The following is a 21,074-nucleotide window of genomic DNA, read 5'->3' as shown; positions in this document are numbered from 1 at the left end:
CTCCGCATCGTGTTCTGCTAACCTATTCTCGTGGGCCGCCAGCTTGCCTCGTGCGCCAGCGCTCGTAATGGATGACGCCGGCCGTGCCGCCCACCCCGCCCTCCTCTGCGCTGTGCTGGCGCCGGACGGGCCTTAGCATCGGAGAGGGGAAATCTGGGCACCGGCCCCTGCTCCACTGGTGGCTTTCTGCCCGCAGCCCAGCACGCGTGGGACTCTAAACTTTGGTTTATTCGAACCTGAAGTAGCAGGTGAAATGTGGCTGCCTGCGAGTGCTGGCTGCCGTGAACTGGCACAGCTTGGTGGGCTTCGTTAGAGCGACGCTGGCTTGCCCCTGCAAAAGGTCTGGCCCCCGGTGCGCTGGGAACAGCAGCGCCAGCAGCACGCGGCGGGAGCTGCCGCAGCAGGCTGTGCTTAGATCCGGGGTTTTGTTGCGCTTCCCACCGAACGTGCGGGATCTGCTTTTCCTCCGTAGAAACGTTGGACCAGACCCTTTGCAGAGCCCAGTCGAGGTGTAACCTGCCGCTTCCCTGGGCTGGCATGGAAATGTCTGTAGTGCTGCTGTGTGCTGGAGCTGATTGCGAGGGGCTTGGTAGCTTAGGAGCAAAAGGTGAAATAGGGGGAAACAATTAAACCTGTTTTGTGCTCAGAAGCTCTAGGCTGCCGCGGTTCCCAACAGCAGTGAGCTACAGGTCTCTCCAGCGTGGCTCTCCCTTCGCTGCCTCTCCAGACCCGCCCGCCTGCATGCAGCCGGAGAGGACTGTTGCTCTGGCAGGGATTTACTGCGCAGAACAGACAGTGAAGGCGGGACAGGGTTACAGGGGGCCTGAGCCGATCTCAGTCTCTTGGCACCTGCCTCTCTGCATCGGGATGTCGGGTCCTGGGGGGGTGGCACAACAGATGCCACCCCCTGCCACAGAACTGGACCCAAGACCAGGCTGGTCACCGATACGGGCCCATTATCTCTCAGCCCTGCTCAGTAATTACCTGGAAATGCCAGCGTCACTTTATTTCTTTCCCGTCTTCCTGGGCACTGACAAACGAATGCACATCAGCACCAGGCCGTGGCCGCAGCATCCGCCCCCGGCAGAGCCGCGCGTCGGGACCGGCGCGGGGCGGCCAGGATGGCCTCTGCAGGAGGAGGGGGCTCCGGAGCAGCACCCGCACCCGCACGAGCTTGAGCCTGAGCGTGCCCGCTGGTGTCTGACACACACACCGTGTTCGCCAGAGCAGGCTTCCGTGTTTAACTCGGAGGCTCTCCGGATCTGACACCCCAGGTTCGTCATTGGGACCCTCTCTCCATCCCGTCCCCTGATCCCTTCCCTTCCCCTCTTGTTTTTGCAAAAAATATGGATGCGTATGTGTATATGAAGAGGAACAGATAAATATATTCATTTAACTTTACCTCCAGCACTGTCAAGCAGCCTCTGGGGTTGGCCTGGCAGACCGAAGCGCAGGGAAGCCCGGTACCGGTTTGGGCGCCGGGTGCGGGGCCGGGCCGCGGCTCCCCCCCGGCGCGGCGCGGGCACGCGGGGCGGGGGTCGCGGCCCGCGCCGCGCCGGGGGGGAGGGAGCCTGCGCACGGAGACGCGCGCCGCGCCCCCGGCCTGCGGCCCCGCGCGGGGGCGGGATTCCCGCGGACCCGCCCCCCGCAGCCCCCGCCCCACCCCGCGCCGCGCCGCGCCGCGCCGAGCCGAGACGTGCCCGACCCCGCGCCGCCGCCGCCGCCGCCGCCGCACCGAGCCGAGCCGGGCCGGGCCGAGCCGGGCCGAGCACCCGCCGCCGCCGCCGCCGCCGCCGCCGCCGCCCAGGTAAGCGGGCCCCCCCCGGTCGGGCTGTCCGCACGCGCCCCCCGCGCCGCCGCCGCTCCCCGGGGCACCTGTGGCTCCTTCGTGCTGCCGTGGCGAGTCCGTCCAGTGCGGGCACGTGACTTACCTTGTAGTTGCCATGCCAACCCCCTGGTGCCATGGTTTCCCCTCTCTCGTGGTTGCCTGGAAACCGGCCATCCCTCCCCAGGCTGGCAGGGTGCTCGCCCCGTGCCCGGGCCCCTTCTCCCCACCCCTCTTGCACCGGCTCACAAATGCGCGTGCACAGGCTGGTACGTGCGCCGGGACCTGGCGAGGGACGCCCGGTGGAGGATCGTCTCGCGCACGTACAGTCACCTGTTTGCACACCTGGCTAGGAGTGCGCACCTCTGCGCGCAGCCCCTCGCCTTGCACAGGCTTACAGGCAGCTTCTCGCGCGCGTGTACACGCAGAGCCTCGCGAACAGGCTCCCTGCGTGTGCGCAGGGGTGCGCAGAGCTGCTCGCGTGCATCAGAGGTCCTACTGCTCACCACCACTTCTTGCTGCAAAAACAGCCGCGCCCCAGTACAGTCCTTTGTCCCTAATCGCAGGCCCGGGGCCCTAACGCACGGGGCTCTGGGCGAGGGGAGGTAGCCGTGCCGTGAAATGCTGCGGGACGTGTTTTCCTGCTTCGCTGCTTGTTCTCATGCTACTGAGCACTCAGCCTGAAGAGAGAAAGGGAGGCGTGTGCGTGTGCGGGGTATGGACTTGTGGCTTGCTGGAAAATGGCTGTCGAGCCGCGGTTCTGGAGGAATGCTTCGGTGGGAGGGGGAGCGACGGGCTCATCTGGGCATGAATAAGCTTTGCAACGTGAAAGAGCAGCCTCTGAAGAGACGCTGTCAGCGCTGCGAGTGGAGCCTGGCTGGTGCCGTTCCCACGAGCGTGCGTGGCTGGGGGTGGCACCGCGAGCCCTCGTCTCGACAGTGCGACGTGGGGCTCCTGCTCCTCCAGGCTGTTTGCACTCGCACTTCGCCGTGTTTGAAAACAAGCGTGCGGGCTTGTTACCCAGCAGCTCCAGAGGATCCTGTTCTGTTCCCCGCGTGCCGTGCAGGAAGGCAGCGTGGGCCCCGGGCGAGCGCTGGTGAGACGCCGGCTCCGGATCTGTGGTGTCCGCCAGCCCAAAGCGCCGCGCAGGGAGTGCAGGCCACGGGCACCAGCCACACCTGGGGCAGGCGATGCCAAAGCGGCCTCTGTGCATCAGCTGACGAGCCTCGGTATGTGGGCCCAGTTGCCATCTTGTTGCTAGGGGCCCGGCTTTTAATTGCGTGTGATTTCTTGGCGCTCACCTGATTAAACGCTGCAGAGAGGCGTGAAGGTGTCGGTTGCTTCATCTTCTGTAATGGGGACATTGGCCTGGAAACCTCAGCCTCGTCCCGCGCGGTTTGGCCCCGTGGCGCTCCTGACCCCGTTTCCGGATCGCCTGCGGGCCCCTGCGCGGCCTGGCTCGCGTTCGGCTGCTCCCCCTCCCCCAGCGAGTGCGGCGCGCTTCCCTGCCCAGAGCCGGTGGGAAAAGGGGCCGAGCCAGCCCAGGGGTCCGGCTTGATGCGCCCCCCCCACCCGTGCGGCGCGTGCTGTCCCAGGGACCCTGCCGCCTTTGTCTGGGTCCCTGGGCAAGGAGCTGTTGCTTCATAAGCACAGAGTAGGTCACTCCTGGGGGGGGTCCCTGCTGACTCGGGAAGTGGGCCGTCACCTCCCTGCTGCATGCAGGATTAAGGCGTCTTTTACCCCTGCGGTTCCCGGGAGCCCGGCGTCCTGCGGACCAGGACTGGCTGCTTTCGGTGCCACGGGCCCTGCAGAAACGCCGTGCAGCCAGGAGCGCCTGTGCAGAGAGCTCGCGGGCCCGGAGCCAGACTGCGAGCAACAGATGGATCAACAGATGCACAAGGCGCGGCTGCTGCGCTGGGCACGGGCGTGCAGGGGAGGGGGCCGGGCGGACGGACGGAGCAGCCCCCGGCCCTGCGTCTCCAGCCCCCACGGAGCCGCCCCGCTTGCGCTGATCTGGTGCTGGGGCACATCTGCCCTGCCTGCCATTAGTGCAGCAGCGATCGCGCCGGAGATGGTGCTCGCCTGAAGGCCTAGCCTGGCTGCTCTGCCTGCTTTGCCAGGCGCCGGTCGCGGTGGGGCATCAGGGCACAGACCCCCACTGTCATGTCATGCAGATCAGTCGAGGGCTCATGGGACCTCCTTGCCCTGATGGCATCGAGCCTGGTCCCGAGTGCACCGTGTCGCCTTTGGCACCCGGGTCTGGGCCTTGCAGTAGAGGCCGGGGGGAGGCTGGGTGAGGCCCCTCGGTTTCCTCCGAGCATCCTCCTCTGCCAGAAAATGCCAAGCCTGGAAATGACAACCAGGTCTTTGCAGACGCTGTCCTGTGTCTCCCTCCTGCTGGCGTCTGAATCAGCTCGGCCCTGGAAAGCGATGAGTGGTGTCTTGCATGTTCCAGTGGCGTGGGTTGAAAATTGCTCCCTTGTTTAGGAGGAAGAGACACAATAACAGCAGGCGCATTAGCAGCCAAGCTGACAAAGAAAGGAAATGGCAGAGGAACGTGGATCTGCATAGCTGGAAATGTCCATTCGCACATGCCCGCTCTCAGCCTCCGGCAGCTGTGCAGCGCTGCTGGGGTCTCCGGGGCCGTGCAGGGGACTCAAAGGTTTTAACTCGGTCTGATATTTGGGAGATGCCTGGAGGGCTCCTGACAGGAGGAAGAGGCTGCCCAGCCCCGGCCCTGAGGGCAGGGTGTGATGGGGCAGTGCCACCAAGGAAAGCCTTCTGAGCCCGGTGCCAATCGCCCGCCTTGTCCCGAGCAGTTTGCAGGCCGGGGGGACAGCTCGGGCTGCAGGGAGGTTGGCTCTGTCTGGGGGGCATTTCCTCTTCGCTGGCCTGTGGAAGTGGAAAATTCTCCCGGTGGAAGATGGAGGAGGGAAGGGGTAATGGGGGAGAGCTTGGCCAGGGTCTCTGAGCAGGGGTGAGGGTCTGGAAGGAGCGGGGCTTGTGCTTTTGTGTTGTGGCTCCTGCCCCAGAGCACACAAACTGGGTGGTGGGTGTGTGTGCACGTGTGTGTGCCAGTCCCCTTCCCATGTAAGCGTGCGGGCTGACTGCTGGCTACCCCGGGGCCTGGTGCAGGGTGCCGGTGCTGAGGTGGGGAGGCGGAGGGAGAGAGCCTGGCCTTGCACCGATCCCCTGCCAGACCAGACAAGCTGGAGATGCCCCTCTCCTCCTCCCTCTCGTTTGTGCATCAGCCTCCTCCCTGCCCAGCCCCAGCTCGGAGACGGGCAGCCGCAGCCGGGGCATACCTCCTCTGGCTCGGCTCGGTCCCTCCCCGCAGCCCCGGGCTGCCACGGCAGTGCCCGGGTGGAGGGACCAGGGACCGTCCGTGCAGCCCGTGTCTCTGGGCGCTTCAGAGCTGCCTGGGCTCGGGTAACGCGGTCCGGGAGCTGGTATGCGTGGGGGCCACGGGCTCTGCTGCAGCCTTGTCACGCCTGGGAGGCAAAGGTCAGGGGTTTTCAAGCCAGGGCAGATGATGGGAAGCAGGACAGCTGTCTCAGAGCAAGTGCACAGCCAGGCGGTCCTGCATTTAGGCCTGATTCTGCACTGACCTGGCATGTGGCCTTTAGGCAAGCCACGGTGCCTGCCTGTGCCTCAGCTTCCCCCTCTCCAGAATGGGATCAGGCCTGCTTATCCGGCAGCCTCTCGGGGAAGGTGCCTTAGAAAGGGGTAGTGCTGCTGCTACCGTGACTGAAAGAAAAGCCCAGCTCGCTGCTTCCTGCGGAAGAGGCGCAGTCCTTGGTTCCTGCTCCCCGCGGTGGGGCCGCTCCGGGGCGGTGTAAGGACGTGCCGAGGGACTCCAGAGCCTGCCTGAGCCAGGGGCCGAGGCACTGCAAACTGCCTGCAAACCTGGCAAACGCAGGGGTGACGCAAGGGCCCGAGGCGCTGCCTGGGGCCTTTCCACCGGCTCGGGCGGGTGCCAGGCCTGCTTCTGGAGAGCTGTTTTCCCCTGGTGCTCCCACGTGCCCTCCCAGCTTCCTTTCAAAACACCAGGCCACACCCGAGCCCATGGAAAGTTTGCTGGAGCTATGCAGCATGTGGGCCAGGCTGCCTCCAACCAGACATTTTCCCCCAGCTGCCTTGTATCCTCCAGCCTCCTTATCACAAGGAGTGGGTGGGGGAGGGGAGGAATCTGAGGAATTTAACATCCCCGAGCCGTCGGAGTCATGGGACCGAGGCACTGTTCCAGCACTGGGACTTGGCCTGGACCTGCAAAAGTATCGCAGACATTTCCCAGTCCAGGCACCAAATCTTACTTGCCTGGTTGCTGCCATGATGATAACGGTGAAAAACATAACCTTACAGTCCCCTACCATCAGTTCTGGCTGGGCCCGAGGGATGGGAGAATGCGGCACGTGATGTTGCTCGACCCAGTTTTCCTGCCTGTGTCTCCACCTCGGCTTTCATAGGAAAAACCCGCGTTTGATGCAAGCCAGACACAAGCGCCCGTTGTCCTCTTGGCTGGTGGCAATATGTGTCCACATGTGCGTGCCCCCATCTGATATTGGTGTTTGCAGATGTAATGTTCCTGCAGGCAAAAAAACCCATTGACAAAAGCTGTTTGTTACGCTGCCGTGTGAGCTGAAAGGCGCTCTGATGGATGGTGCCGTTCCGGCCACGCAAACACAGCTGCTCATCATGCCACTCTTACTTATCGAGCGCCTGCACCGTCGGCCAGCGGTGCCCAGCACGCAGCGGCTCCCTGCCTTGAGCAGCTTCACCTTGGGGTGAGAGGCCTGGGGGAAATGTGGGTGAAAACAGTGATGTTTGTGCCTTTCTTTTATGGGTTCTGCATTGCCAGCCCTGGGTTTTGACAATCCGGTGATGCTTTGTAAAGCATTTGCCGCTCCGGGGGAGAAGTGGGCTCATTGCGGGAACCAAGTCTGTTCCCAGGGACGTGTTGGCATGTGAAAAAACCCCGCTTGCTAAAAATCCAGTCTCTGCTGGCACGAAGCCTCAGACCCCAGTGGGGAGAGCGGTTGTGATGCAGCCTCCCCCCGGCAGCTGAGCGCAGCAGGACCATGTGGGGCTCCCCGAGCAAGCTGCTCCCTGGCGCGCAGCCCTGTGCGCCACGCTGCTGCAAAGAGAGCTCGGGCTTCTCCCCGGGCTGCGACCAAGGCAGCGCCGGGAGACGGGACCTTCTGGTGCCGCTGGGGTTGTCTGAGAGTTATTTATGTCGGCGTTTGTGGGACGCAGGCTGCAGGAACGTTTGCTTCCGTGAATACGGAGGGGCACGTCCGGAGTCCGCGGGCGCCCGTGCTGGGCTCCGGGGCAGCTGTGTCCAAGCGACGAGAGTGCAGCGGGCCGTCGGTCCTGTCTCAGGTGTGCGAATTACACTTGCACCGCGAGGTGGAGGCTCTGCAGAGCCCGGGCCCTGCTGGCCCCTGTGTGGGGAAGGTGCCTGCTCTGACGGGGGCCCTGGTGCTTTGGCTCTGCCAGCCGTCCTGGGGTCGTGATGGGAGTCGTGACGCTTCAGGTTCCCAAAGGGCCCTCCCGGGGGGATGCATGTGCATGGAGCTGGTACTGGCCAGGCAGGTGCCGCAGGGGCACAGGAGGGCCATCGGTGCTGTGGATTCGGGGCATCTTGGCAGATTGTCCCCCCACACAAATCCCTGGCTGGCGTGTGGGGAGGGATGGCGCCTGTGGAAACGGGATAGGGTGCCCGTTCCTGGCTGGCAGAGGACCCCGCGCGTGGCTGGCTCGTGGCGTGAGCACTGTGCAGGACGTAGCGCGCTGCCCTCCGCCCGCCGGGAAACCAGAGCAGCCTCGGGGTCGGGCCGGCAGGGAGGCTGCACCCGCGCTGCTCCCAGCCTGCGCCACCCTGGATCTCAGCGCCACGGGCACGAGGCAGTGCGGGGAACTTCGGTGCCACCCGCGTGTGCCTGCCCTGGCTGCTGTGCCCGGCCCTGGTCCCCACCCGGTTTCTCTCGGCAGACGCGGCAGGGCAGGGCAGGGGGGTCAGGCTTTTGCGTACAGGCTGAGACCGCTGCCCCTCTTCCGGCTCCACCCCTGTGCATCCCCCTGACCGTGAGCTGCCCCCGCTGGGACCGCATGATGGAGACTGACCCAGCTCTCCACACAGAGTCCAGCCCCTGGCAGCCCCGGGGCGCCTGGCTCACCGCTGTGCTCCTCGGGCTGCGGCTGCTCCAAGAGAGGCGTCCAGCACGGCCTGGCCCCGAGCTCGTCTGCACCTCGGCTGTCCCTCGAGCGGGAGCCCTCACCCACGGTGGTGGGAGGTGCCCGGCCAGGCGGTGCAGGGCAGGCCCCTTTTCGGGGGCAGCAGGGCATGGGGCCGACTCTCCTCGCTAGCTGCTCAGTTGCCCCTGGTGCTTTGCTCCCAGGGCTGTATCTAGGGCTCCAGGAGCTGCACTCGGGCCGGATCCCATACTGGCTGGGCACATTGCTGGAGAGCCACTGGCTTATTTATGGGGCAAAATGACAGTCTCAGATTCCTGGCAGGGAAGCAGGATGAGGATGAGGAGCCGGCAGAGGAAATGCAAGCTTTGATTGGCAGATGTGTCCAACATGAGATTTCCTGGCAGTTCCCAGCAGGCTAGCGGGACAGATACCCTTGCAGGGTGAGCTCCCGTGGGTGTGCACTGTCTGCCGATTCCCTGTGCGGCTGCCTCGGGCTGTGGGACCGGTGGCATCTCCCTGCTGGGTCCCTGTCTCTGCCCTCGTGCAAGGGGGAGGCACGGAGCGTGTCCTGGATTTGCACTCGGGGAATAAGCAGTGTGTAATTACACCGTGTCAGAGCGAAGTGCACGGGACGCGCCTGCACCTGCATCTGCAGACTGTATGCAATTTAATTGGTGTTTGCAGAGCGCTTTGAAGATGAGGCTCTCTTTATAAGCCTTGGCCTTTATCAGATCAAGTTGGAAAGGGTTTCTCCACCTGCTTTTCCTCCTTTTGAGAAGAAACGGGAAGGAAAGCAGGACTGGAATAGATTGTGTAGAAGCTGGTCACTTGGAGGTGCTGAGCTAGCAAAATTGTGTCATGGAAAAATATCATCGTTGAGCGCGTTTGAGGTCCTTAATGAGATGAGAGCATCTGAGCATTTATAGACAGGCTCCACTTGTTGTGCTGTGTTGTCTTTACAGCGCGCCTACAGCCAGCAGAGATAAAGACAGGGCTGTGACCCAGCAGTTTTTCTCCACGAACAGCAAACTAAATATTGTGACTTGAAATACAGAGAAGCCAGGGGACAGTCTGGCTTGCCTTTGTGACGCAGCTGCTCCAGCAAAGTCTGAGCAGCCTGCCCGGCAGGTCAGATGGGCAGGATTTGGCTGGCGCGCTGCGCGACCGGACCCTTGCCCGGGTTCAGTGAGAGAGGAGGCTGGTGCTGGTCCGGCCGCGGCTGGGGAACGCCTCGCTTCTGCTCACACCCGAGGCCCCTGGGAGGTAACTGAGACTCGGGCCGGGCTGGTATCGCTCTGGTGCGGGGAGAGGAGGACGGGGCCTGCCAACTTGTTTCCCACCCGGGTCTGGTGTTGCGCTGCGTCTGGACTCCAGAGCAAACACGTTTGAGGGATAAAATGTACGATGAATAATGTATCATTCATCAAATATATTATTCAATGGGCATTATTCAACTAGTTACAGGGGAAGTCAAATAATGCAACAACTGATCCGATGAATTATTTATTCAACCAATAACGGCATTATTAACAGAAGGCAGGATTCAATTAACACCCTTCATACAGCTTCAGTTTTGAGCCATGCAGATATAAATACTGCTTTGTTCTAGGCTTTGTCCAGTGCACACTGTGCATCCAAAGTGACATTTTGTGAGTTACTGTCAAAATAGGATTTGATATTTTTCATGCATCTTGTTGACTTTTCACGCGGGCCGTTAAGAGAAAATGACCCCCCGAGCAGTTGTGTTATCAGTTAGTTTTGCTTTGTGCATCTCCCTAAAACCCAGCCATTACGTGAAATTATGTGACTCGCTGCAGCAAGATGCTCGCGAGCTAGAGCCTGCTGCGTGAGAGCTCGCATCCTGCCGCGCAGGTCGCAGCTCAGCGAGGGGAGCCGGAGCGCCGGATGGCAGCAGCAGCTGCAAGGGAGCAAACTCAACCTAACCTGGCCTGGGACAAGTGAGCGGGGAGCACGGGGTTTGTTGTGAAGAACGGATGTGGTTGTGCTGGCACGTACGCAGCATGTACTGGGCCAAAGACCGAGCCCGCGCTCTGCCCGCGGGGCCGGGAAGCATGTCTGTGCAGTCCCCTTGCGGAGAGGCCGCGGCTGGGGGGGACGGTGCCCGCGGGTCCCTGGAACCACGTACACGGCACTTGTGGCCTTGCCTTCATTTCAGCCTTGTTGTCCCTTCTCGGTGGCCTGCTGTAGTTGTTGGGGTTCCTGGCCAGACCGAGGCAGACTGCCTTTGGGTGCCCCTGTGAACCGCAGCCAGGCTCGTTGCGTGGCTCTGGCCACACTTTCTTTGCTGCCTCTCCTGTCCCGGTCACCTCTCGGGGTTCACCTGCCTGCTGTTTGCCCAGCCCAGGTGCAGCCGGTTCCCCCCAGCGTGGGGTGGTGAAGGTGCAGACCACGGCAGCCTGCCGACTGCGGGCCCCAAGGACCTGGGGGCTCCTGCTAGGCAGATGCTGGGGACGGCCTTCGGGCTGGTCCCAGACAGCCCGAGTATCCATCACGGGAGGAGGCTTGACCTCTCGGACCCTGGCTTTTGGAGGGAGGTTGCCAAGGCCCAGGGCTGAGATGGAGCCACAGCCTCCTGCATGGGTGTGAGGGTCTGGAGGGGCTGAGCAGCTCCGTGCCAGACTCCCCTGCGTCTGTGCCCCGGGAGCTGCTTTCCTGCTCAGTAATGGCCCCTCGCTTATCTGCCTTAATTCAGCGCAGCAGTTGCCACGCACTCGGCGCTATCAGCGCTGCGCAGAGCCGCCCCCAGCCCTCCTCGTCCTTTCCCGTTATGGGAGCAGCAGCAGCTGCCTCCCGCCTCCCGCCGCCAAGAAGCCCAGCACGGCCGCCCCATGTTTGGCCATTCAGCCAGCTCGGCCGGCCGCGCGTGCGGGAAGGGGACGCCTTGCTGGGCCAGGCTGCAGGATGAGAGTAGCCGAGGTACCGCGGGGAGCGACACCCAGGCACGGCCGCGGACACGCGCGTGCGCTGGTGTGACTTGTCCTCTGTACAGAGCAGAGTCCAGCAAGCCGGACCCCTCTCCCTGCTGGCCTCAGAGCCCTGTGCCCCCCGGGCTGGAGCACCGCAGCGGGGAGGAGCTGCCCTGGAGCTGGGCTGTGACTCGCACCCTGCGGATTAACAGCTCCAGCTAAACAGACCCTTCCCTCTCCTCCCGGCTCAGCTGGCGGTGCTGCAGCCCGCTAGCTGCTGCCCTCGCGGGGCAGGACTCGGTCTAGCTTCAACCTGCGCGGCTTTGCGAAATAATGCCTGGCACTTGGTGGGATACAGGGCTCCAGCCTCATTGTCTGTGGTCCTGTATGGCAGCGGGGTCTGGACCCCGTACCCACCAGCTGGTGTCCGGCAGGGCAGGGCATGGCGTGCGGGTGGGTTCCTGTCCATGCCCCCGTGCCTTGCAGGCCCTGGGGATTAACCCGGAGGACTCGCAGTTCGTCGCTGCTGCGGAGCCCCACGCTCCAGGGTGGAGCTGGTGCATGCACGTGCCCAGGTGCTGCCCGGTGGCCGTGCTCTCGTGCCCCCATGCCGCGACGCTGCCTGCAGCATGGTGTGCCATGCCGGGCTGGGTCATGAGGTCAAGAGTGGTTCAAAGACCAGAAACACTGAAAACACGAGAATGAAAGGCAGGGCCTGGCCTGTGTTTGTCCCAGCCGGCACGCCACGCTGGGAGAGCGCAGCGCCGAGAGGGGCCTCGGGGGCGAGGGCGGAGGCGCATCCCTGTGGCCTTTGTGCCTTGGCCTCTGGGCAGGAGCCAGCAAGGCTCCAGCAGCGCTCTGTGGGGCCCGGGCCGCGTCCCGCAGGGGCCTGGGCTGAAACCCCCGGGCACGGGCCGCCGGCAGCCAGTGGAAAGTAACACGGGCCAGGCACCACGGTCTGCCCAAGGCTCCAGGCTCATTCCTGGCCCGTGGGGTCCTCACGTGTCCTTTGCTAAGCGAGGCCTGCACACGGGCTGTGGCTGTGGGCATGGAGCTGGTGCCATCCAGAAGGAAAGGGTAGGAGGAGGATGCAGGGATGAGCCCCTCCAAAGGTCTGCCTGCCGTGCGCTGGCTGGTGGCCGGCAGGGTCCGGCCAGCTGCAGGCGCACGCGGCCCCGGCGAGCCCGGCTGCTGCCCGACAGGCAGGGGAGCAGCAGTCTGTCTTGTTAGGGCGCTTCGCCGACTCTCAGCGGCAGAAGGGGCGAACGGGCAGGCAGGCGCACGCCGGGGAGGAGCGGGGGAGCGCTGCCCGCAGCGGCAAACCTACCTCTGCTTCGCTGCGCGCTGGAACCGCCCTCCGCCCAGCTCCCCGCTCGCTCCCTCGGCCAGGACGGGTCCGCGTGCGCTCGCGGCTCCGTCACCCGGTGCCCCCCGCAGCAGCCCGGTCCCAGGCGCAAGGGGAGTGTGTCTGCCTCCCTGCTTCCTGCCTTTGCCCCCGGGAAGCAGCGGGCACAGGCTCCTGCCGTTCCTGGGTGGGAGTTAATGGGTAACGTCGGGGGTGGCAGTGCAGCGCGAAGCTGGTCCGTGGGGCGGCGGGGACTGGCGGTCACTGGCTCGGCAGCCTGCGGGATGTGGCTTTGGCTGGATGCCCCTGCTCAGGGCCCGGGCCAAGGAGGCCCGTCCGTCCCCCGCCCTGCCCCGTGCTCCGGTGACCCTGCGACGGGCAGGTGCGAGCCGTGCAGGGGGGCTCTCAGTGCCTTGTTGGGGGGGCCCCTGGCAGGCCTGGTGGTGTCCTCTCCACCCCATCTTTGTGGCAGGCGCGCGCTTCAGCATCTCCCCAGCTGACCCCTCGTGTCCCCCCGCGCGGTGCAGGCGCGCCTGGTTGCAGGCGGGCAGCAGCGAGCGCGCGTCGCCTGCCTGGAAGGCACCTGCAGCCTTTGAACTGGCAGATGACAGCTTCTCCCGCGGGGCGGCAGCCGGGCGCCCGTCTGGCAGACAAGAGAAACTATTACCGCTCCCTCCGTCGTGCCTGGGACCGGACTGGGGGCTGCTCCGGGCTACGCTGCAGACGGCACCTGCTCCGGGGGCACCGAGCCGTGCGCTCCTGGACCTTGTGGCCAGCGCCAGCGTGTCTGGGCTGGCTCGCTGGCACAGGCCGAGACAAGCGGGAGCCGAATTGCAAGCCAAACCCCAGAGCACTAGAGCCGGCTTTCAGAGAGACCTCCCTCTGCGTTCACAGCCAGAGCGTTTTGATGGGAAGTGGCTTTTTTGGCAACATGGGCGTTTTCCACCAGAAGCCTCTACTTGTGTCAGTTCCTGCGGAAGCTGAAAACTGAGACAATTCCTGCCCTTCGTCTCCGGGAAGGGCTCCAAGGCCGTCCTGAAGGAGAAGTGGCCGGCCTGGGTCGGAGGCGCCAGGCTACAGCCGGCCCCGGGCAGCGCAGAGCGGTGGCCCAGCCGGAGGGAGCGCGGCCAGGACCTTTGCTGGGCTGCTCTGGCCTTGCGTCTTACCGGTGCGGGGGTCAAGCCCTGGCCTAGGGGCTGCCGTGCCCCTGCGGGTCGCTTCCACAGCTGGATCGTGTCACGAGGGCTGAGCGAGGGTTGGTGCTGGTGGCCGCCCGGGTGGACCTCGCCACGTCCGGCCTCCAGCCTGGGTGCGGCAGTGCCGGCGCTGCCCGGGCTCGGGCCTGGCTCCCGGCTGCGCGGCGCGTTGCTCCCCTGCTCGGTCCCGGCGAGGGAAGAGCGGCCCCGCTCTGGCGCTGGCGAAGGGCATCGGGGACGTCTGCCTGCGGTCAGGGCACGGGAGTGGGGGCTGGGCGCCCGGTCCAGCCGTGACGTCGGGCATCCCCTTGCTGCCTGGCAGCCTTGATGGCTCCGTGCTTATAGCGGGCCTGTGCTATAGGGGAGGAGGGGCCGTGCTTCATTAATCATCCCCAGCCTGGGCGGCAGGGAGCTGGCTGGGGCCTTGGGCTGCCGGCCGAGCCGTGACCTTGCGGGGACGCTGCGGGGCCAGGGAGGCTGAGGCTCGCGGCCCATTCGGGTTTTAGGGCTGGGAGCACCAGCTCCCGCCTGCCGGATCCTGCTCTCCACGGGAGTGTGCAGCAGTTGCTATGTTAATTGGGGCAAGCTAAAGCATGCTGTGGGCAAAGCACGCGGCGGCGACCTTGGCGACGGGGAGGGAGTCGCGGCAGGAGCCAGCCAGATCCCCATAACGAGGGAGGTGACCTTGAGACAGAGCCCTGCTGGCCTGGCCGACGCCGCAGCCCAGCCCAGGCCAGGCCAGGAGCCCTCGCTGCTGTCGGCGCCTCCGTGCACGGCGCTGCTACAGCCGGCTCCAGCGGTTCGGGGCGGTAGACCTCTGGGACGGGGCAGGCTCAGGCTGGGCTGCTGCTTGAAATGCGCTGGGGGGATCGGGGCCCTCCCTCCCGTCGGACTTCCCGGGCGCCAGCTCCCCTTTGCCCTGTCCCGGGGGTGGGGCGGGTGGTGCGTGCTGATTCCTGCATGCTGCTGCTTTGCCCTCGGTCCTCTGCTCTGAAGAGTCACTTGCTTTGTCCTCTTTTCCAGCAGCCATGGAAATGGTGCTGATCTTCCTGTGCTCCCTGCTGGTGCCGGTGGTTGTAGCGGATGGTACGTACCCAGCCGGCCCGTCCGCGCCCTGCGGGGAGAATGCCCTGCCCCGGGCCAAGGCCGAGACCTTGGAGAGCTTGGGTCGGGTCCCGGCCAGCCCCGGTGCTCAGGGCGTCCAGCCTGTGTTTGCGCAGTGCAGAAAGCATCGGGGCTTTTGCTCTGACTAGGAGCTTCCCTGGATGGGAGCATGGATCCGCAGCCAGAGCCTGAAGTGCTCGTGCAGCTTTGAGATGCGCGCGGGGAAGCACCGTGCCCGACCCCCCGGGCATGACCGAGGCCCAGGTGCTGCCGCGGTGCAAGGGACACATGTAACTCGGTGCCCCCCAGAGACAGCATAGCCTGGCTGTGATCACTCCGCTCACACTCACACCTGTGTGCTTTTTGTCTTTTCATGTCCAGCTGCTGATCAGGAGAAGGAAAAAGACCCCTTCAACTATGGTGAGAGAGAGAGGTGTGTGTGTGTGTGTGTGTGCGCGCGCAGAACTTCCCCTGGCACAGCTGGAGGAGTGTGTGCAAGTGTGTACGTGAGACAGGGCTGCGTCCGTCCTTCCGAGTGCCGCAGCCACCGGGCGTGTTGTCACCCCGTGTCTCTCCCCGCTAGATTACCAGAACCTGAGGATTGGCGGCCTGGTGTTTGCGGTGGTCCTGTTCTTGGTCGGCATCCTCCTTATACTAAGTGAGTCACCGAGGCCGGGCGCGCAGCTCCGGGACGGCGGGGGAGAGCCGTGTGGCTGGGGCAGAGGCGGGGACCGCAGGGTAGGGGTACTGCAGAGACCCGCAGGGCTCGTGGGGTTTGCTCCCGTGGGGCAGCTCCACATCCTGTCTTCACGCCGTGGCTTGGGCTGGGTATGCCCTGTCCCCTGTCCTGTCACCGGTCTGCCTGGAGGTGCAGTCGTGTCTGCCGAGCCTGGAGCAGCCGCCCCTCGCAGCAGGGGCCTGGGGCTTGGCAGGAGCGTGTTGGGAGGGTGCTAGCACTGCTGTGCGGGGGGAGGCTGCTCTCTGAGCATCATGGTTTTCTTCCTCTTCCAGGCAGGAGATGCAGATGCAGTTTTAACCAGAAGCCCAGGTGAGTGTGCGGGGATCCAGCCTGAGGATGCCGTGTGGCTGCCCTCGAGTGGGGGAGTGGGGGTGGGCTGGCCGTCCTCGAGGCTTTCAGACCCATGCAGGACGGCAGGGTCTGCACCACCCCGGTGCCAAGGCCGTGGGGGGCCCGGCCGTTCCCCGCGCGGGAAGGCACCGCGTTGGTTGCTCTGGGTGGGGGCTGTCCGAGGGGAGGCCCTTCCCTGGGGCATGCATCAGGAAGCCAGTCAGTCCAGCGAGGCTTAGTGCCGTAGCCAGCCCTTTCGCACGCTTTTCCTTGCATGGCTTTCCAAGCGCAGCCTGGGCCTTGGGGCTGCGCACGCGGGAGCCTGCACGCCGCGTGCCGGCCCTGCAGGAGATGCACGCGGGGAAGGAGCGGGAGGGCGGCCTGCCGCACTGGACAGCCCCTCTCTCCCACGGCCGCCTCCGAGACGGAGAGCTCGCAGACCCCGGGTCACGGCTGCCCCCGGCCGGGGGCCACGCTCCTGCTCTCTGTCCACCCTGTCTCTGCTGCTGTTCGCATCTGCTCTGCCTCCCTGCGGGGCCGAGGCGGTCGCTCTCCTCCGGGCCTGCCCGGCTCGTGAAGGCGCAGGCCCGCGAGCCGCAGGGGCTGGGGGCTGCCGTGGGGCAGGGGTGGCGCTGCCCGGCTCTTCTCACTGCTTCTCTTCTTGCAGAGCACCGGGGGATCAGGAGGCTCAGGCTGAGAACTTGATTGCCTCAAATGGTAACGTGCTCGCACTCCTGCTTCACATAGCCTCTGCCGATGCTGGCGGGGGCGTGGGTGTCCCCTGGCTGGGCACAGAGCTGGACAGGCGGCTGAGGCCCCTTGGCTGAATTTTGCAAACTTTTTTTCTGTTTCCTTTGCAGCAACAGGAGCGCAAAAAGCAGAGAACTGAACTAGAGCCATGAGGTGAGGCGAGCCCAGGCCCCTGCAGGCAATGGCGGGGGGCGCCGGACCCGGGGCAGGGCTGAGGGCTGGTTAGAGGAGTGACCATGCTGGGAGCCTGGCTGCAGGGCCAGTTGTGAACGGCTCCACTAAAGACCAGTCTGGCAGCCGAGATGCAGACTGGCCCTGAGCTTGACCCAAAGGCTCAGCCCGGGGTCCAGGGCAGCGGTGCCCAGTGCTGTCCCCCAAGCCCTGTCCTCTGCATGCCAGGATCGTGGGCAGCTGCCCCTGTGTAAAGAGCAGCCTAAATAGAGTGAGTGCTCACAAATAACCAAGCCAGGCCCCAGCCTTTGGGCTCTGGGCCCCGTCGGCTGGGGTCTGCATTTGTTGGCTGAGCTCAGGTGAAGCCGTGGCCCCCAGGCTGGGCCCTGTATGCTCCAGGGCGGTGGGCACCGCAGGCTGCAGAAGATGCCCCGTGCCCAGGCAGGCGCCTGGCATTTCCTTGCCCTGCGGGACAGCGACTGGCAGCAGGCATTTCCCGCTACCCGGGGGCAGAGCGAGAGGACGAGCTTTCCTTCGGCGCTGCTGGGGGGCAGGCAGTCCGGCTGACTCGGTGTCCCCTCCCCGCAGACCCAGAGACCGGAGGACAGACGCTCAGACCCGAACGCGAGTGACCTGCCAGCAAACAGAACTGACGGCACCAGGTCCTTCCCAGGAGATGCCACGAAGCTGTGTCTGTGTTGCTCTCTGTACTTAACACTGGTTCTCTAGCTGCCAACCCAGCGGGACTCCCCCGCCCGCCCGCCCGCCCGCCCACCCACCCACCGTAGCCTGTGATGTTCGTGTGTAATGGCCATCGCCTCTAGGACTAGTCATTGCTGCTGTTGTGTTAGTGAGTTCTTTCCCCGTGCCTGGTGCGGTTCCCGTGGTACACAGCCACGCAAGAGTGACAGGATGTGCTTCCTACCCCCTCCCGAGAGCGCCCATGCAAGGGGAGCCGGCCTTTGCCTTCCTGCACAGGGGGCAGAGGCTGTTCAGGGGCGTCTCTCGGCACTGGGATGCTGGGCCGCATCCCGGGGCTCCCACTAACCTGGCTCGACGGCAAGGCAGGGTCCTGGGGGCAGGGACCTCTACTTGGCCAGGGTTGGGAAGCGCCACGAGCGTGGATGGTGCTGTATAATCAACGATGATACCGTCCTCGCTCGCGGATATGGAGCCCTCCTTGCAAAGCAGGAGCTGGGTGCGTGCAGGGCCCTGGGGGATCGCTCCCCTCCACCGTCCAGACCCACACGGATGCAGTCACTGGTCAGAGGCCAGCTCCCTCCCTCCCAGTGCCCTCATGGCCCCGTCCTGTCCCCGAGCCTGCCTCTTGGAGGTGACAGACCCACCGGTTGGAAAGAGCGTGGGCCCTCGGGCTGGGGCTGGGGCTGGGCCGCTGTGGCCTGGCCGCGCTCAGTTCTCACTGGGGAAGGGGAATCTGCCCGGTGCGGACGGGCCTAGCCCCCGGCCTGTGCAGGGAGTGGGCAGTGCTGAACCCAAACTCTGATCCGAGTCTCCATTTTCCATCCAGCAAAGCCGAGAGCCAGGCGAGGCCCCGGGCTCTGGGGAGTCTCAGGGCTGGGTGCTGCCCCCACGCTTGGAGGCAGCTGCAACCCTGGGACTTCCCGGCCACGCGCGGTACCGCTCCAGCGGCCCTGCCCTCCTCGTGGCACCTGTGCTGGTGCCGTGGCTGTCAATGCACGGGTGTGCAGCGTGCATGCTGAGGGCATTAGCTGTGAGGCATCCACGCAGGCGGTGAGGGGGGAGCGCACGAGCCAGCTGCACCTGCAGCCGGGGCGAGCTCTCTGAAGGCAGCCTGGGCCTGGTCCTCCTGCCCCACTTGCCCCAGAGCCAAGACCAGCCCTGCTCCCTGGCATGGCAGCTCCTGCCCGGGGCCCCGCAGGCACTGCGGGGGGAGGTTGAACCATCTCTAAGGGCTAAAGGCAGCTGTCCCGGAGCTGTCTCTCTCCTTGCTAAGCCAGGACAGGGCTCCAGGGAGTGCCATGCCTGGCTGATGCCAGTGGGACTTACTGCCGCACCCAGGGCTGGACGGCTGCTGAAGCTGCAGGGCTCGGGCAGAGCTCCTGCAGGCTGGGGGCTGCCTCACACCGCTGAGGAGGGCTCCCAGCCCCAGAGGGCGTCAGCAGGGGCAGGGGTGCTGTGGGCTGGCCTGCGGCTTCGGCCATACGCAGCTGTGCAGAAGCCCAGTCCAGCGCCACGCTGTGAGGGTCCCGGAGACGCACAAGCCCACGGGAGGGGAGGGATGGGGTGAGAAGAGGAAAGGAAAGCCAGCTCCAGACCCTCCACGCAGGCTGGGGTCCGTTCTGAGAGAGGGGCTCCCCTTTGCCTCTCCCCGCTGTGCTGCCCCAGCCTCCTGCACAGGCGGGGGTCCGAACCCCTGGCCCCAGCCCCAGCGCCGCGTCCCCCCCACGGCCGTGGAGGTGGGAAGCACATGCTCTACATGCTGTCCACAGGCACGAGGCCGAGCACGTGCTGTGTACCCCGTGCTGCGTCCAGGCCGTGCTCTGGTCCTTCCCCTCTCAGTTATGCACCACAGATTTGAGCGGGCAAACCAGCGCGTGCCTCCCAGCCCAGCCCAGCCCAGCCCAGCCCCGTGTGTTAGCTGTGCGTCCGTCACGCGTCCTGTGTTCAGAGTGACTTCAGTGTCTGTAGTGTGCAGTCGGTATAACGAGATTTCAAGTCGTCCGTGTAGAAAATGGCGAAATCTGAGTGTTGTGAACTCCAACTCAACTAGCCCAGCTGTGTGTGTTCATTCCAAAATAGGCCAACCGTGCTGCTGTGATACAGGACTGTTGTATTTTGTGCTGTGACCCAGAACCTAAGGGGAAAGAAGAATAAAATATCATTTCTACCTTAGTGACTCTGCCTGCTTTGTGCCCTGTGGCAGGCAATGGGGTCAGAGCAGGAGCAGCTCCTCTTGCCAGCGGCTCTGCGGTCTGGAGCCCGTGGGGGAGATGTGGAGGCTCGCATCTCTGGTGGTACAGGGCAGTCTTCCCCGAGTGTGTTACGGGGTGTGCCGAGGGGCATCAGGCCCCTGAGCTCCAGCCTCCATGGGGCAAAGCCTCACCCCGGGGCACGCGGCGGGGGGTGACTGCCCGCGTGCGTCGTTCCCATGAGCAGAGCGAGGTCTTTCCGCTCCAGTCTGAATCATTTGGACTGAGGCTGCCGAAATGCCTCGGCAGGTCGGCCTCGAGCTGCTGTGCACCGCAAAGCCTTGTGCGCGTCACCCTGCTGTCTTCACCGGGCACCAGTCTTGCCTTTTAATGCGGGGGTCCCTGCAGACGGGCACTTCGGGTTCCCCATCGGCCGAGCACGGCACAGCCGGGACGGGAATCGAGGCCGAGGGGCGGTTGTGACCTAATTCCTGCAAAGCCCGAAGCCCGTGCGTGGCACAAACAGCCTCTGGGCACCGCTGACATCTGGGCAGGCCCATGCAAGCAACAGGCAGGGGAGGGGGCAGAAGTGCTTCCCTGGCTCCAGCAAGCCAGGCCCCAGGCAGGCCCCCGCCCCTGCGGGGAGGGTTTGGGATAAAGCTGTGGGCTGATCCTCGAGGGCTGTCCTGGCTGGAAAGGTGCAGAGGGCTCGGGTGGGCCGTGGACGGAGGCTGTGCTTCCTGCAGCGCTGCCTGCGTGCCGCGTGCCGGCCCCGGGAGTTTCACGGAGCCTGGCTCCCATCCTCTCCCTGGCAGCGCCGCTCCCTCCCCTCCCAGCCTGGTTTGCCCTTACCTTCCCCTAGAAACCTCAGTACCTCCCTTCTGCTTAATGGCTCTCCCGAGCCGAGGGGCCACCACCGAGGCAGGAAGGATCAAGCGGTATCGCTGCAGGGTCTGCTTTTACCTGCAAAGGCAGCTCGGTTTTTACACCTCGTTGCTCCTGCTGTCTCGGAAACACTTAAGGAAACAGCCCCTTTGGGGCACACGTCCCTACAACACAGAGGCTGCTTTTAAGCCTCCTTTCAGATGAGAACAGCAGGACTCGGCGACAGCTTCGCTCGCGTGCGCCGTGCGAGGAGGGGGAGTCCAGTGGCCATGAGTTACTCTGCTCGCTCCTGCTGTGGCCTGCCTGGGACCCGGGGACCTGGCACGGGACCCCCAGATACCTGCCCCCCGTGAACAGCACATGGCAGGCATCAGGGCAGCCACACTCAGGCAGGCTCTGGAGCGGCGAGAGACGCGCGGGTGAAGCCCGCTGTGCCCCCGCCAAGGCTCCTACTTGGCCCAGCCCCCAGGGAGCCGCGCGAACAGGCCGCGTAAACAGGCGCTCGAGTTAGTGCCGAGTTCGCGCAGGGGAGGGCGCGGGAGGGCACGAGACCCTGCCTGCGACCCCCCCCAGAGTAGTCAGCCCCAGCCGTAGCCAGCCTACCAGAGGCATGACACGGATGGGCACGCGCCGCACCCCAAGGGTCCCCTCGGGCTCTGCGGCCCCCCCACCGGGCACCTCAGAGACGGCCGCCCAGACGGGGCCCGTGGTCCCGG

The 21,074-nt window shown here is 65.0% G+C and overlaps 1 protein-coding gene across 5 annotated transcripts; it reads left to right on the top strand.

Moving 5' to 3' along the window:
• Positions 1–1,648: 1,648 nt before the first annotated feature.
• Positions 1,649–19,456, top strand: FXYD6 (FXYD domain containing ion transport regulator 6). Of its 5 annotated transcripts, none has more exons than XM_090027980.1 (8): positions 1,649–1,807; positions 14,512–14,574; positions 14,974–15,012; positions 15,176–15,250; positions 15,604–15,640; positions 16,329–16,378; positions 16,522–16,564; positions 17,171–19,456. In XM_090027980.1, exons 2-7 carry the CDS (start codon positions 14,517–14,519, stop codon positions 16,548–16,550), a joined length of 288 nt encoding a protein of 95 aa, XP_089884106.1. In that variant the 5' UTR covers positions 1,649–1,807; positions 14,512–14,516; the 3' UTR covers positions 16,551–16,564; positions 17,171–19,456. The 5 variants fall into 5 exon arrangements, with proteins under 5 accessions (XP_089884106.1, XP_089884102.1, XP_089884103.1 ...); XM_090027976.1 differs by having other exon boundaries at positions 1,674–1,807; positions 14,515–14,574; XM_090027977.1 differs by having other exon boundaries at positions 1,686–1,801.
• Positions 19,457–21,074: the final 1,618 nt, after the last annotated feature.

This window comes from Crocodylus siamensis, chromosome 14 (assembly GCF_052110815.1).
Source record: "Crocodylus siamensis isolate JL-2025a chromosome 14, ASM5211081v1, whole genome shotgun sequence".
Lineage (NCBI taxonomy): Eukaryota > Metazoa > Chordata > Crocodylia > Crocodylidae > Crocodylus > Crocodylus siamensis.
Note: the sequence above shows the minus strand (reverse complement) of the source record. Positions and strands in the feature narration are given on the sequence as shown.